This window comes from Corapipo altera, unplaced genomic scaffold (assembly GCF_003945725.1).
Source record: "Corapipo altera isolate COAL_440 unplaced genomic scaffold, ASM394572v1 254, whole genome shotgun sequence".
Classification (NCBI taxonomy): Eukaryota; Metazoa; Chordata; class Aves; order Passeriformes; family Pipridae; genus Corapipo; species Corapipo altera.
Window position 1 is genome coordinate 295,676 of NW_020885035.1, and position 16,292 is coordinate 311,967.

Below are 16,292 nucleotides of genomic sequence, written 5' to 3' on the forward strand. Positions count from 1 at the left end.
GCACTGCTCGGCATTTCAATGAGCCCCAGCACGGCCTGCCTTCCCAGCCCTGCCTTCCCAGCTGCTTCCAGAGTGGCCTCCAACTTCCTACCTGCAGTTTATCATCGTAATTGATTTCTTCCTTCGATAGCCTCAGCTCCTGCGTTAAGTGAAATGACTGTACAAGGTGTTCTGGAGACACAAAGTCTTCAGTTACTTGAACACAGCTGTGAAAATTTTGCACCTATCCAAAATAACAAGAAGAGACTGATAATTAGTATTTGGGGTTATTCTTTGGCAGAAAGACCAGAGAAAAGAGTGGGCCTTGACATCCCTTAACCACAGCCTTATCAGACTAAAGGGTAGCTTCACAGGTACAGAACAATTAAGTGTATTTGACTTATCTAAGAGCTTCTGGTAAAAGGCACACTTTGAACATTCTGATGTGTTATTCCACCCTTTCACCAGCTGCTGCACAGCCTTTCCAGACACGGCGCAGGCGCTGGATCTGCAGACCCACCCGGCCAAAGCCCTGCCCTGTAGGACTCAGCTCCTCTGGGAGCTTCCACACTCATGGAGAAGTAATGCTGGTGGGAACACTCAAAAGAAAAAAAAAATCATGAACAAAGAAAGGGGTAGATTGAGAAGGGAGGGGAAAAAAGCACTTTCCTCTTATTGTGTGAGGTAACTGCTGAAGAACAGACACCATCTCCTGCCACCCAGGTCCTACCTGGAGGACAGGGAGAGGGAAAACAGTTCCTGGTTGTGACCCGACTATCAACTCCTGCTCGTTCCCTTCAGACACATTCAGTATCGGATTTTCACCCCTAAACCCTTACAATTTACACTGTAATTTGTAATTCAGCATGTCAAAACCCTCACTTCCGAACTCCAACAGCTCCTCAGAGTCGTGCAATTCTGTGGAATTCCCAAAGCCTGCGGCTGGAGAGGCAGCTCCGCTGACATCCCAGCAACACCGAGTCCCACCCTGCTCAGGGCTGACAGAGATCTGTACAGTTTAAGGTCGAACTTAGCAAAATCTAGAGGTTTTAAATGCATACTCTAAAATTTCCATTATGGTACCTGACATTCAAAGAAACCCCTGGGGCCTGCACAGTTGAGGACACAGGACTTCATTTAAAAATTATTCTCTTCTTCAAAACCACTGCCCAAGCGTGGGCAGCTCAGCCCTCTACAGCTGAACTCCCAGTGGTAACTCCACCTCAGCACTTGTGTTGCACGAAGGGTTTCTGCAGCCCCATCATCAAGGACAAAGCAGTGCTGGTCCCTCCTGAGAGTGAATCACAACAGAAGTCATTCCAGATTCGAGGAGGGTTTGTTGATGCCACAGTTTTGTTGATGCCACAGTTTGCAAGTAGCAGAAAGCCAGGAGCAAGGCAGCAGCTGCACAAATGCCATCATGAGGCTCTCCCCGCTCAGGGAATTTCCTAGAGCCTGGGCTGAAATTTCTCTGCCTGGCTCCAGCCCCCTCTCCTCCCTCACAGACTTCTCACCTCTTTCAAGTCTCTACCTGCCCTTGTTTTCCCTGCCAACCCATGCAAATCCCATAGGACTTATTCACTTTCTCCTCACCAAGACAAGGTTTCACCAACTCCCTGTCCCTCCATGGTAGAATAGGGAATGTTTCCCTCAGACCTTTCATTCTGCTATGCCTTAAGCCTCCTTCCCTCCCAGGGCCTGTCTTATCCGCGTGAAAAGCCTGCAGGGAGGACAGATCTTACCATGGGAATACCCCCCTGGCAGCCCACAGGCAGTTCTATTTATAATATTTATAGCACAAGCTGATACAGTGACACACACAAATAAAAACCTTCTGCGAGGATACCCCGGGGTTTGCAGGGTGAGGAGTGCAGCACTCCCACGCCTGTGCCACTTGCAGCTGAACTGACAACAGCTTCACACCCAGCCCACGCACAGCAGAGGTTTTCCAGCAGGGCCAGGAGATGGGTGGAGTGTTGGAAAAGCCTCAGACCTGGGCTGGGACAGGGAAAGGTGACTGGGCAGGGAGGAAAGGGCCACCCACCTGTCCTCACAGCCACAGGATCGGCCATTTCCTTCGAGGCTCAGCTCTGGGAGCTCTGCACTTACCACACCCAGACCTTTATCCCACATCCTTATTGGAACATCGCCAGGATGTCACATTACCTCCAGTATGTAATTTTACAATATATAATCCTGTTGTTAAATCAAGATAATACCACTATAAAACCCAACATTATAATAACCTGTTCCTCTATGAACGAGTTTTGCAGGGAGCCTCAACACCACGTTTCAATCACTGACTCCAGTACCTTTAGCTTTTAATTTATCGTCAAAACATTTTACAAATTTGGAGCCACCAAGTTAAAAGCAGGCAGGGCATCCCTAGAGATGCCTGTGATGCAGCATGACCCACAGAGGAGCAGCAGAAAGAGTGACTCATTCAGGACAGCACAACACTCCTTTTTTAGCTGGGGAAGTTCCAAGGAGAGCTCAGGGCTCCCTGTTCCAAGTCCCACAGAGCGAACAAGGCCCAGACATCAGCAAGGCAGGGACACTGCTGAGCTCCCGACTCACACAGCCGAGAAGGAAGGACACAGCGTGATCCCACAGCACATCCCTCACGCTGCATCCAGGGAAGCATCTGCAGAGGTGACCGGTGCAAGGCTGTATCTATTTCTGGCTTCCTCTCCCGAGAGAGCAATTCCCTCCACAAGAGGCACTGACAAGGCTGCCCTGCCTGTCACAGCTCACAGGAGAGGCTCTGCCTCCCACCCCCATCCCGGGAACAGCCTGACTGCCTACTGCAGTGATCACCAGGGGGATGTGACTGCTGCCTGCAAGGACACGGGGAGAGGAGAAACCTGGGAAGCAACAAGAATGCTTTATGCTACCATAAAATGTTAAGAATAAGTTACTTTAAAAGCTAGACATGAATCCACAGAACCTGGGAGAGGGGAAAAAAAGGATATACAGAAGAAAACACACAAGCTCCTCCATGTTAGAACAGTAAAACTCTAGACCAGCACACCAGAAGCAGTAGTGTGCCAACAATCTTAACTGGCTCCAGGATGGAAGTGTCTGAACTACACCATGCAGTGACCACAGGCACCCAGGCTCCCTAACTCCAGCCCTCAGCCTGATTTCCTCTGCTCCACAACATTACTGATGAGCAAACAAAAATAAAAATGTTAATTTACCACCAAATTTAGTATCAACTCTCACCCAGTTTTAATAATGAAAGACTCATGATGCACATGTAAATCTGAAACACTCAATGTGTAAACTCAACGTGGTATGTATTCTTGTGCAGACTTATTTTTCAGTGTTTAAATGTGCTTTGTATCTCTGAAGTGCTGGTGCTGATCCCTAAGGTCAGTATTTATGCACCTCTATATAGAGAGAGCACTGTGCACACATACATGAAAGAACACGATGCATTTATTTCCTCCTACGTGGCAGATTCACAGGAACTTACAGAAGATGAAAAGGTTCTCAGCTTCACCCACTAAGGTTTAAAAACACCACTTTATTAACTCCTTGGTGCCAGAAGGTAGAACATTACCACTTCAAAAGCAATCTGGAGTTTAAAGGCAAGGAGATAAGAGTGATCTTATTTTTGGTCCTTAAATGTATGAACTGCAGTGAAGCCTGGAACACTACTTCATGTTTTATATTCTGCATCCCTTTATATAATGTCACATGCTATATAAAGCAAATTTCCCAGTACATTTGTTATTTTCTGTGGGTTTCCTTTTCACTCTCATATCTGGGACATCTCTCCCTTGTTTCCAAAGATCAGAGTAAAGTTACAGGAGGATGTAATACATGACTCTGAGAACCCCAGCTGCTTTAGCCCAACAGGAGCCAAGAACAACAGCAATGTCAGACATTCTTTCACCTTTGTGAAGTAACATCAAGCCCTGGAGATAAGGTACAGGGAAAGGTAACCTACAACAACTCCAGATTTGGGTCACCTGGGTTTGTTTGGGGCTCTTTGGGTGTTTTTTTTCTTTGCCAGAAAACAAATCCCAGCAGACTATCCAGAGCTACGTACCACCACATTAAACCCACCCAAAAACCCACTGGAATGATGAGGAGTCTGGTCTGGGTAAGGTACCTGTTGTTTCCAATGCCCCAGAACTGACAGAGCCAGCAGAGAGAGCAGGGACAGAGCAGCTGTCATCACCACAACCCAGGGAGTTTTTCACAGAGGAAGAAGCCCCACTGCCCTGGCCACGGTGACATGGCAAGCCATTGCTTCCTCCCTGCCAGCGGCTGGAAACTGATCTGCACATCAGAAACCAAATAGCATCTTCCCCAGAAAGGCCTAGCCTCGCTTGAACCCACGTGGAGATCAATGATAAATGTTTAATAGCATGATGGTTTACAACCCCAAGTGCAGGGTAGGTGTGCTCCTCATTCCTGGACAGTCAGCTCCCTCGTTAGTGCTGCCTGGCAGCTGGTGACACAGCAAGGAAGAAGGCTCCATTTCCTGCTGAAGTGGGAAAGGTTAATGGAGCGAAGAAAGAAATAAATCTATAACGGCCCCAAAACAATTGTGCTTTCTTCCTCTTTTCACCAAGGAGCAGCAGTTCACAGACTGGGAGGAAAAAAAAAAAGGCCAAACAAAAGGCAGTGCCAGGAGATGACTGAAGCTGACTGACACAAATTCATCCTGTTTCTCCAGAACTGCCCCACTGGCAGTACTTTTCCTTATATAACTAAGGATTAAATCAGCTCAGCTGCTGCAAAGGCAGTATCACTCTTTCTGATGGCAAGAAGGGACAATGATGACTCCAGGTGACTAATGTATCTTTCGTGTAAAAATAAACAGTGTGGCATGGGAAAACAACCAAAAACCTTGTTACAGAAACACCAGAACACCCACTACAATTCTCCTGTGGTTGAAGAGAAAAACAGTGACATCCAGGTGGTTTTTACCTGCTCGAGTTGCTCTCCCTGCCTCTCCTGGGTGAGGTCAACTTTTGGCTTAGAAGAAAAAAATTACTAACCTGACTTTGCCATAACTAACCCCAGTTTGTTTAGAAATCTGCTAAGGAAATGAAAAGTGGAAAACAGTGGTTAATAATAGTCTTTTCATTTGTAATTCTAAAGTAAAAAAAGGAACTAATATTTAAGGTATTCAAGTTGCTATACATTAGCACTGGCTAATCAGTTACCCCACTAGATGTAACTTTATTTTACATTCCTATATACTAACAGCCACTAATAAAATAAAATCTACTTGCGTACAGATGTATCTATGTCTTTGGAAAAAAGTAATTTTACTGCATTTATGCTATTTAATCTTGCGTGTCTTTAAGCTGAGGTACATTACCTGATGAAGTGCTCCTGCTGGTAGAATAATAGCATCTCCAAGGAACTGAATAACCGTACAGGTTTTTACTCCATATTCTTCGAAAAGTCTTTGGCGAAGTTTTCTGTTCACATACCAGCTCTGATCACGTATTGGATCGTGCTCGGGTAAAACTTCTAAGCCTTGCTCCTTTGCTATCTGAAAGTACAGAACAGATCCCAAGTCACTTCCAAAATAACCAAACCTTTTGTTGATAAACTGAAAATATATCTAACTTGCCAGTAATGTTACTGCATTCCCAATATCCAAACAAGAATTCTAGTCAGGGATTCAAAACAACCTCAAAGGAACTGTGAAGTCCCACTGAACTGAAGACATCTGCAGCACTCCCACTCCAAAATGCAGAGCTGTAAATAACTCTGCACAATAATCTACTAATGAGCTAGACACTCTCTGTGTGACTTCTTTCATCCAGAAAATAATATCTGACCTCAGGAGTTCCTGTGCTGTCAATTCCTCAGACATACAACCTTCAGTTTTGACACAGACAAGCACCACCACAACCCCAGCTCAGGAAAAAAGCAGCAGATAAAAACCCAAGGGTCCTACAGTCCTGGGAAACCTGCTCCAGGTGACTCTGCTGGAGCGCAGGGCTGGACAGAGGGCCATCAAGAGGTCCCCTTCGCACCCCAATCACACTGGGATAAGAAGTTATTTTCCTACCATCCCATGAGGGTATTCAGAAAAAATGATGGACATATAAAATACTTCCCGACATCAGTAAACCAAACTGCACACCCATTTCTCATCACGTGAGCCACAGGGGAACAACTATTACTGCTACTGCTACAAAATCAATTCTATTGACTCTGATCCACCTATCATGAAAATCTCATTAAAAATATAGATTTTTACTTATATTGATATTAAATATACTTATTTACGTGATGCAGAGCTTGAAGCTGTTCTTCAGTATTATCCCCCTTCTTCAGTAGGGGGATAATACTGTAACAAGATAGTGAGATTTTATCTCTTATCAGCAAGTAAATGGTCCCAGCGCTTACCCATCAATTAATCTCCCATTCAGTACTTCCAAAATACCACCACTCCAAAATACACTCCAGTACACGACTCATTTTGGATATCAGGGCAAGCCATGGCAGCAAATGATGACCTTCATTACACAGCATCCTAAGTGCTTCTGTTTCAAACCTGCTGCTCAAAGAGTTTCACAATATCCCTTGACTGCTCCGAGACAGGAAACGCTGAATACTCCTCATTGTCCACCTGTTCCCTTGCAGTTGTGCTTTTGTTCACAACTCTTTTTCAAACTGAAGAGCCACAATCTAATTTATGAGCATCTACTTTTTGAATGAACAGAAAAGTCTTGCTGTATAATTCATAATCTCCTGGAATCAGCTGTGTTTAGTGCTCATTTCCCCCCCTAGTTCAGCTTGCCAAAGAGCAAATGCCTGAGTCACCAGAGGACAGCTGCCCTGGTACAGAAACACTGCTTTATTGTCCAAAAGAATCTTCACTGCTAGAGCTCTTAGGCTTTCCCTGCTGGCAGTAGAGCCTTTGGCCTCCAGCCTGTTTATGGACCCCTTTGGTTCAGCCAGTTAAAACTCATCTGATTTCTTCCCACAGTAGAAGAGAGAAAAGATTTCTTTTCCTTGAGCAACCACTTCAGTGATATTTTGGTATTTCCATGTCATCCAGCCAGGTCATCCTACAACATCAAAACATGCTGAAGACAGGGCACAGAAAACTGCTTCCAACATGGTATCTCTACATTTAATGCCACTGACGGATATCCATCCTATGGAATGACCTGAAAGGTTCTGATGTGGCTCTAACTTGTTGCACCATGGGTTACACTGTAGCTAAGGAATAAGTTTGCTGCCCTTGGATAAGTTATCCCAGTGCTTCCACCTTCACTAGGAGCCAAGGCAAGTTCTTTGAGCTAAGTGACCTAACAGAGTCCTGAGGAACATCAGTGGCTGCTGGATGACAAGGTCAGGGTTTTGGCATGGGACAACTCACCAAAAATCCAGCAGCTGATAATGCAAGAATGGATCAGTGAGAGAAAAACATCATCCTACGGATTATCCTTGCTATTAGAGAAGGACAAGAATAATCTCCATGCCCTCCTGAGCCTTCAGGGTTCGCAGGCCACCTGTAACTCTTACGAAGTGAATATGTATCATGCCATGTATTTTATTTGTTGATGATGGAGCAGGTCAATTATAATTTATTTTAGGTGTTATAAAGAAGTTATTTTACTTCCCTCCCTTCCCTTGCACTCAGGTGGAGTTGGTGGTTTCTGCCAGCCCCCTTTGATTTACTAATTACTTGGTTCATTTATAATCATGTGTAATGAATCTAACCTTTTGCAGAAACTCTCTTATCTTGTCAGCATCTTTGCCAGCGTAAATGTGCCACAAAGCACCAGGTAATTCACTTGAATCCTTCAACCGCTTCCTTAAAAGGTCATCCAAATCTTCCTCCTCCAACTTCTTCAAAACTCCTAAGATTCAACAAAAATATTCTTTAAGTGTGAGACAGAGGGAAAACTTTGAAACTAAACACCTTCTTTTCAAATTTCCTGTGTGAGACTGAGCAGAATAAAAGTCTGCTCAATACAACAGAAGCCCCCAGATGATCTCTGTGCTCAGTGTTTGTAATTAGGTACTAGAACAAGGATGCCACGGATACCTTAAAAATAGTTAATTTTTAAACTCTTCCACATTTCTTGAATTTGACGGAACACAATCTCCTACCTGAAATAAACAAGCAGGCTGGTATCAAAACCTTAAAAGATGAAAAATGTGTTTTCCTGCAGTCAGCACAAGCAATGTTTAGCATGCTATTCTAGCAGGCAGAGCTCTCTCAGGATGCTCAAGTTTGCTGCTATTAACTCAGTGCATACCCAAGTGAAAACAAAGCTAATAAAAGACAAACTTTACCGCAGCTGTATTAGTCACACCCCAAATCTACATTTGCTGATTGTGGAATAAGAGGGCAAAAGAAAAAGAGGAAGAAACAAAACTATTTCAGTGATTTAAAGACTTTTTCACATAACCAATAAACCTCATAGAGCTGACTAACAAACACCAATTTAAGCTCTCCAGTGCTGAAAAATTACATTACAGTCCAAATTCAACAGAGTGAACACAGTGCACCCAGAAGGAGCAGAATAAACAGAAGGTCTGGCAAATACATCATCCTGACATAACTGTTAGAACCACCAGAAGTGCGAGAGGAAATCCTTCATCCTGCACTTTCATTAGCTGTGCCAGTCCCAGCACAGGAATGGTGCATCAATTATAGGGAAAGGCAAAAAAAAAGTCAAAAGAGGCTGAAACACCATTTCATAATTCATGAGCTGCAGTGTATTTATGCAGAACTAATACGTGTGCAAACACTTGAAACAAAGAACCTCCCAGGTTTAAGCAAGTACTTATGGGTATCCTCCATCCCCTTCAGAAGAATGGTGTCGGTTTTGGAATCAGCAGAACATTCAGTCCATCTACACCTGGTACAGTGAGTGAGTGAGTGAGCTTCCCTTTACCTGATTTGGAAAGTACTCCATTTCCTTTTGCTATGCCAACATAAACAAGGATGTTCACGACATCAGACACTTCGATATGGAGATTTGTGGTTCCTATATCATGGTCTTTAGTAGCAGCCACGCCTGTGGTACAAGATAAAATTAAGATATGTTGCATTGCATATTCACCTTCAAATAGAAATGTGCAACAACTGAGAAGACAATTCTGAAAGCACACTGAGTGTCCCTGAGATATACAAACTACAAACGTGCTTTTGGTTCACCTGCTAAACAAGAAAATGTTACTTGTTAACAGACACCCAGGTAACTGTCTCTCCATAGCATTTGTGTCAGAACAAAACACATTTCAGCAGAACAGAGGGAGACATTTCCTGACCATCGTGTTCCATTCCTCCTCAGCCTTTCAGGGTGTTCAGGGCAGAATACAGGTACAATGAACAAATAAGGCTATCAAAAAATGTCACTTTTATGTCTGGCTCTAAGCAGAGTTGTTAATCAAAATAACCCCCAAACAAGGAGGAAAATTAACTTTAGTTTTAAAAGATGAAAACACACATTCTTATGCCAAAAGGACATTTTAGAACACTAAGCCTTACAGCAGTATTACATGAGAGGGGCATTAAGGACTCAGTTCTTCAGACCCATGCCTTGATCATTACTGTTAATATGTTTATTTCAAAGGACTTTTTAAGTCAAAGCCATCATGTCACAAATTACCACTCATTTCTTGTCCTAATACAACAATCTGTAAAACAGAACTGAACAAAATTCTTTGGAAAAGAAGGAGCAGACAGAAAATGTCTGAGGGAAACACCCTTTTCTGAATAGGTTTCTGAGTGTTTAGCACACTAAACAAATTGTGAGAAATATGCTGAGACTTATTTATGGCCAGAATTACAAGGACAGTAACATCTCATGAAGTATTGTGTCATACAGCACTACTAAAGACAGGATCTATCTCTGTGTAGAAGCACATAAACATTTATATGCTTCCAAAGGCTATAACAGCACAAGAAAAGACATAAAGAAATGCAGAAGCAACTAAACTCTCATGTCTGTGCTGTTAATATTCCAGTCAGTCCATCTTTCTCCTACACTGAGTGAATAATCAGCCTTCAAGGAAGCTCAGTTTCTATCAAGCATTATAATGTGACCTTCTACAGGTTTAAGGGGAGAGGTAACTGCTGCACTTTAGGGCACACTCACCATATGCACTGCATAGTCTGGGTCCCAAGTCCGGACGGACAAAAAATCCTGGCAGATGAGAAGCCAAGTTTAGTTTTCCTTCTGGACTACAGTATTCAGGCAAGGGTAAACTTTTTAGTAAGTCCTCGTATCTGAAGGGGAAAAGAAAGAAGAATGTAATTGAATTTGTGCCATTACACAGAGAGAGAAAAACCCAGCATAGGGACTGACTTAAGAACATCTGATATTAAACTCAAAATACCTTGCTGGCATCATGGCCTTGAAGTCTTCACCAGAAGGCCAGTCTTTCAGTTTTAGCAGAGCTGTTTCCCCGTTTTTTACTTTCTGCCGTTCTGCAAGTAACACAGAAATTACTAAGAACTAATACGCTGTAGATGTTTTCCTTTATTCAACCAAAACATAGAACTGAACTCTTAACCTACTAATAATCAGAATTTCATGCATGAAACAGCAGATAAATTATTTCAGAACTCAAGAATGATACAAATGAAACTCAACTAGCTAAGGGACAATGACATTTGTTTGATTTCCTAGTCAGACCTAACTGTAGTAGTGCATCTTTCATTCTGCAAACATACAAAATGCCAGTTTCCATCATGTTCTCTGGAAACAGATTATCTACAACTTTCTTTTTAAAGTTTCTTCAAAGCCTCAAGATCCATAAAGATTATATTTAACTGCAGTTTCTAGCACTGATCATGTTCAGAATCAACAGAATAATACATTCACAGTAACATACTTGAAACATCTTCAAAACCATCCCAGAACTCCTTGACATTGGTGTTTGAAATGATACTGTCTTTGCAATTCAAGATATCAGCTTGCTGGTTTCCAAAATCCAGGCTAATGGACTCAGCTTTCCACAGGCTGAAGTTCATTTTCTTATGCATACCGGACACCAAAACAGGCTGTAAAAAGTAAAATAAAACAATAATAATAATTAAAAATATCATTACTTATCCTTTCCCAAGTACAAATGCACCCGAAACACACACTGAAGGCCCTAGCCCTAGTGAGCTGTTAACATTTCCTCCAGGAGCACCCATTCCCAAAGGTGTCACACACCTCTTTCTGGAATCTCAAACTCCACGACAGGAATTTCTGATTGACCATGAGCAAGTAACTGAAGTTTAACTACACAAGTTCACCTGTGGGCTATCCCTGACAGGCTTTTGCCCACTGTTAACAATACAGCTTCGCACACGGAGTCAGGCATTTCTGTCCCTCAGCACAGTTCCCCAGGGTTCACACTGAGGTCACTCCACACAACGAACGCCTCAATACCCACCCTGCCTTGTTTCCAGCACTCTTTGAAGAGCTTCCAGTTGTTGCTGTTTTTATGGTCTCTGAGCCACAGAACATGCTTATCACAGATCCACGAGTACTGAATATCGCTGTACCGTTTACTGCAGTCATCCTGAATACATTTATCATCATCCTTTGGTTCATCTTTTATTTCAGATTTTACATTTATCTTTGGTGCTCTATTTGGTGGAATCTTGTTTTCTACTACTGAAGCAATTATGTCATCGAGGATGTTTGGCATAGTCCTTCCACTCTTGCCACTCTGTCAGAAAATAAACAAATGTGTGCTTAAACAACATAAAAGCAAGTAAAGCTAGTGCAATTCCTTCTGCAGTAGAATAACATTTCAGATGTTGTATCATTTATGACCATTTATAAAAATAAATAAAATGTTAATGTGTGTATGTGTGTGTACGTATGAAGTTTTCATATGAAGTTTGCAGCCATCAGACAACGTGCTAACACAAATGATACAGACTTTCAAATCCTGATAGAAAAACTGTGTGACTTGTAAACACTTACTGCTGTTCCTGTAGAGTAAACTGGAGCAAAAGCAATGCCAGCATCAGTGGAACCCAGACGCAGTTTGCCTGCTGTTGTAGTTAGTAAGTCTCGTAAGGTTGAGCCCTGCTCATTGTTCTGGGATGCAGGAGGGGAGTTTTTACAGTTCTGGGACTCCAAATTATCCTGGTCTTTCTCTTCCTTTGAATGTTTTCCAGAAGGACACTCTTTGTTCTCTAAAACAAAAATAATAATTGGAAGTTTACACTGTTGTATCACGATGCAGACACAGGAACAGCACCACTGTCCTGCATTTCACACTGCTGGTAACAGACTGTGCAGCCACAGTGCTTTATCCACCTGAAAACACACCAGGGGACAAACCAGATTCCTGAAAATGCAGTCAAACAGGGTGACCAAGAAAAGGCCTTCCTCAGCACCTCAGACATGCAGCTGAGTGAGCACCTGTCCCAAATGGGAGATGCTGCAGCTGGAAATGCTCCCACATCACCTGTGCATTCCACAGTGGCTCTTTGGGGATTCAGATGCCACCATGAAAAAGCAGTGCAGTTTCAAGGTTAAAATTAATGAGGAAAAGATCACTGTCTTTTCTTTTTGTAACAGAAAACGGTGTTATTTTTTCCTAATTAATTCAATTATGTTACCAGTGGCGCCCCCAGAGTCATGGACAAGATATGACAACTTAAAACATGTACCTTTCTTTTCTTCTCTGGCTTTTTGCTCTGCAAGATCAGCCAACCAGTGCAGGGGGGACTGGGATTCGGGTGGTGTTAACTTGCTGTCTGTGCTTACATCACTCCTTGGGCTCGTGTTACCATTTGTCTCGGACTTTTGAGGAGTGTTCTGCTGTTGAGACTCAGGCATGCACAGAGAAATTTTATTACTGTGGTTAAGGACATTCTGCAAAACCTGTAAAGAACAAATTTGTTTTTAACTACATAGCTTTGCTCTAATGTATTTCAAAGACATGGCTAGCACTTAACTGTCACATATGCAAATTAAAATGCAGCTGGCACTATTCAAATACAGAAATCCACAGGAATCAGAACACTTGAATAAGCTGCAATATACACACACATTTTAGACTCACCTGAGACACACCATTCATTGCAGGGAGCTTGCCAGCTTGCGTGCTCTGCTTGCTGGTGCACTGACAATGGGATTTAATTTCAAATTTTTCTCTAATGTTGTGCATAGCATCTAAAAGATCTGTCAAAACTAGAAGATAATTAAGAAAAAAACCATCAGCAGTTGACAATCATTTTGTGACCCTCTTCACAATACACACGCTGTGATGCTAAAATGCTATCTCCAAGTATTTTTATAATTTAAACTCTTAGAAAACCTAAATTTAACACAAAACTACTCTAAAATGACTGCCCAGTTTATTTTAAAGCTCATGCAGAAAGACAGATTTTTAATTAATTGCACACTACTCTTCTGAATAATCTAACCTGTATCCTGCATTCCCACTGCATGGCACACACCAGACAAGCCAGTCATTCATTATTTACTTCTCATTGTTCAATGGATGCATCATCGCTCCACTTAATAAAACCATCAACTGCAGACCGAGTGAGCCACATCTTGACAAAAAAATTAGTATGTGACCATGTAAATGAGGCTGCTTGGTAATGGATATGCACAGGAGAACACCACTGAGGTTACGTAGGCAGCTTTCACTGTGCTGTTTCCAGACAAGTGGTTCACTTCACAATGTAAAATTAAAACCAGTTTCAGTCTGGAACCTGTTGTGAGGAATATCACAATCTGAATTTGTTATGGAATCCAACCAACCTTCATTTCTACCTGAACTAATACGTAACAATCCATAAAATAATGACTGGCTCTGTATTTTCGGCTTAAAATAACCTGGGAATTTACTTCGTAAGTTTAAGAGCACATTTGACTTTTCCGTTTTCTGGTCTGTATCAATGCTGCAGAAATTCTAAGTAATTTGTGCTAATAACCACAACTACCACCACCACACCTAACTGCACTGATTCAGGAAACTTCCTTGGTTGAAAAAAGAAGTCTGAATCTAGCTGGGTTTATGATTACTGCTTAGTTTTTCAATTATCATGAGTTCCTGCATTTTGCTCAATCAGATGTCCAACCAAAACATTTTCTTTTCTTTTCTGTGTGGGTGAATGGGACGGACAACAGTGAAAAACAAATCCCCAGAAATCTGTTGCCACACAATGCTCCTTGATGTTATTATTTTGAGATTTTCTTTAAACAGTCAAGGTCAGAGGTATTAAGTACATTCTGGCTGGTTTACTCTGCTCTGAAAAGGTACTAATTGGTCAAGATCCTCAATCTCTTCACTGCCTATCCCCAAAACCCCTTCACACATCCGTCAGCACACTTCTCTTACTCTCCTCATCCTATGTGCCCACTGCTGGTAACTGCCCGGAATCGCCTGCCTTGCTGTGATGATTTAACTCAACTGCCAGGTTTTTAAATGGAAAATCAGAAGTTTCAAGAAACAACTCTGGCCTCTCTTTACAGAAGGACATGGGAAAAAACACATTCTGCTCGTTGACACGTGGTCTTACCAGAGCCTGGAATAATCTGGGTTGGCATCAGGTGCTTGTGATCATGAGGCTGTCCCTTCACACACTTCATCCAGGCATACAACTCCTTATCTGCAAAACAGCACAGCCAATGTTTTACTTTACTTACAGTGTACACAGACAGAGCCAATGTTTTGCAGGCTGGTTTTAGTTAGAAATGTTTTTCTGCACATATTAACTTTTCTGCCCTGGTATCCTGCGTGACAAAGACCTGCACACAACAGCTACTTTTCACAATAGAGCTACTTTTCAAAAACAGAGTTTTAACAATCCTGAAATTCGAAATAACTGCACCTGTAACACAGGCCCTTGCCAATAACGTCAAAACTTCGAAGTATTTATTATATTTAGTCAGTTGCCAATCTAACACAGGTCAAAATCCTTTACAGTTGCTGTTGCTACAGTTGCTTTCGAGGCCGTGAGCCTCCCTTAATGAATCCTGCCATGGAAAAGAGACACATTTAGGCTGCAACTGTAAGGTTAATCCACTTTGACACAATCCACACTCCAAATAAGTGGCTGTCTTCAACCAGAGTTGCCCAAACAAGCCAAAAAGATGAACTCTTAACCAAATCGACTCTTGAGGCAGCCTACCCTGCAGTTACACCAATGCTACTGGTGGCACAAAGGAAAGTTGCATCACGGGTTTATGTCAGAATAAAGCAACCATGAAACCGTAAGTCTCTGTGTATTGGTTGAAAACCATTTGTGGCAGCAGAGAGGGGCTTTCTGTAAAGTTTCAGGAAGGCTGTCCTGAAATATGCAGTGTAAAGAGGAAGAATGAGAGCAAAAAAAGTCTGGCCAAGCAACTGGTCACCAACCTGCTATGTGATTTTGGGGCAGAAAGAACAAAACTTCTCTCTCAACCCCCAGCCTTGTGTCCTATCCACTGAACTGCTAGTTTAAAGACATTTTTCCAAAACCTTTTACTAGTCTTCTCAGTTCTAGCAATGTAAAAAGAACCATTTAACACATTTAAAGCATTATTTTCTTACACTGTAGTAGATACACAACATACCAAATATTCCTTTCAGATAAGTATTAGATTTGCAAGCTATTTTGTAGTTTTTGTAACTCCTAAAACATGGAATTATCTAACTGGTCACAAACATAAAAAAATCAAGAAACAAAGTAGCATATATTTATTTAATGTATTTTCTCACTGAAATGCTCTAACATGGCATTCCACTTGATAGTGCCATGAACTGTCTGAAGGTAACAATGATTGCACATTCATTCAGTAAAGTAACAAGAGAAGTCATTGGTAAGTCTCTGATTATGGAATATTTAAACCTCTAACATTCCTGCTGAAGCAGGGAAAAACCAGGGGATTCTCTGTTACATTTAGCAACTGCAAAAACAACTACCAGTTCCAGGAAAAATGGTGTAATATAAAGTGCTATTATATAGAGATGGGTGGGTGGTTCTGAACTTTTTAAGAGAGTGCCAAAGGAGAAATACAGTTCACAAGAATCCTGCAGCATCATTAGAAATGAAGCCACAGCGAGGGAAACTGTCATACCTCTGCTTTTGCATGTAACACTGTGATGAATAGAAAGGAGAAAGTCTTCCCTGTTAGAAGACTGGAAAGAAGCCTTCTTCTTTATACTGCTTTTTCAAACTTCTGAGACATTTTACTAAAATTTTCCTGGCTGGTTAACACACACACACACACACACTATAAAAAGCCTCTGGGCTGCATGTTCCCACCAGGGTAAATAATGTTTGGCATATACCCCAAGCCACGTCAGATGGATGCACACACAGACTTAAGCCAGGAGAGCTGCTGAAGCAGCCTCCAGCATTAACAACT

At 42.1% G+C, this 16,292-nt stretch overlaps 1 protein-coding gene across 10 annotated transcripts in view; it reads right to left on the minus strand.

The window, feature by feature from the left end:
* JMJD1C (jumonji domain containing 1C) overlaps positions 1-16,292 on the minus strand; it is a 156,359-nt gene that overhangs the window by 1,166 nt on the left and 138,901 nt on the right. For all 10 annotated transcript variants that reach the window (XM_027668269.1, XM_027668274.1, XM_027668277.1 and 7 more), the window contains 12 exons: positions 14,462-14,551; positions 12,994-13,121; positions 12,599-12,812; positions 11,904-12,118; positions 11,365-11,643; positions 10,816-10,984; positions 10,318-10,408; positions 10,077-10,207; positions 8,871-8,993; positions 7,687-7,826; positions 5,321-5,497; positions 92-223 (listed from right to left, as the gene is read on the minus strand). In XM_027668269.1, coding sequence (XP_027524070.1) covers positions 92-223; positions 5,321-5,497; positions 7,687-7,826; positions 8,871-8,993; positions 10,077-10,207; positions 10,318-10,408; positions 10,816-10,984; positions 11,365-11,643; positions 11,904-12,118; positions 12,599-12,812; positions 12,994-13,121; positions 14,462-14,551 — 1,889 coding nt within the window. The remainder of the gene's footprint in view (positions 1-91; positions 224-5,320; positions 5,498-7,686; positions 7,827-8,870; positions 8,994-10,076; positions 10,208-10,317; positions 10,409-10,815; positions 10,985-11,364; positions 11,644-11,903; positions 12,119-12,598; positions 12,813-12,993; positions 13,122-14,461; positions 14,552-16,292) is intronic.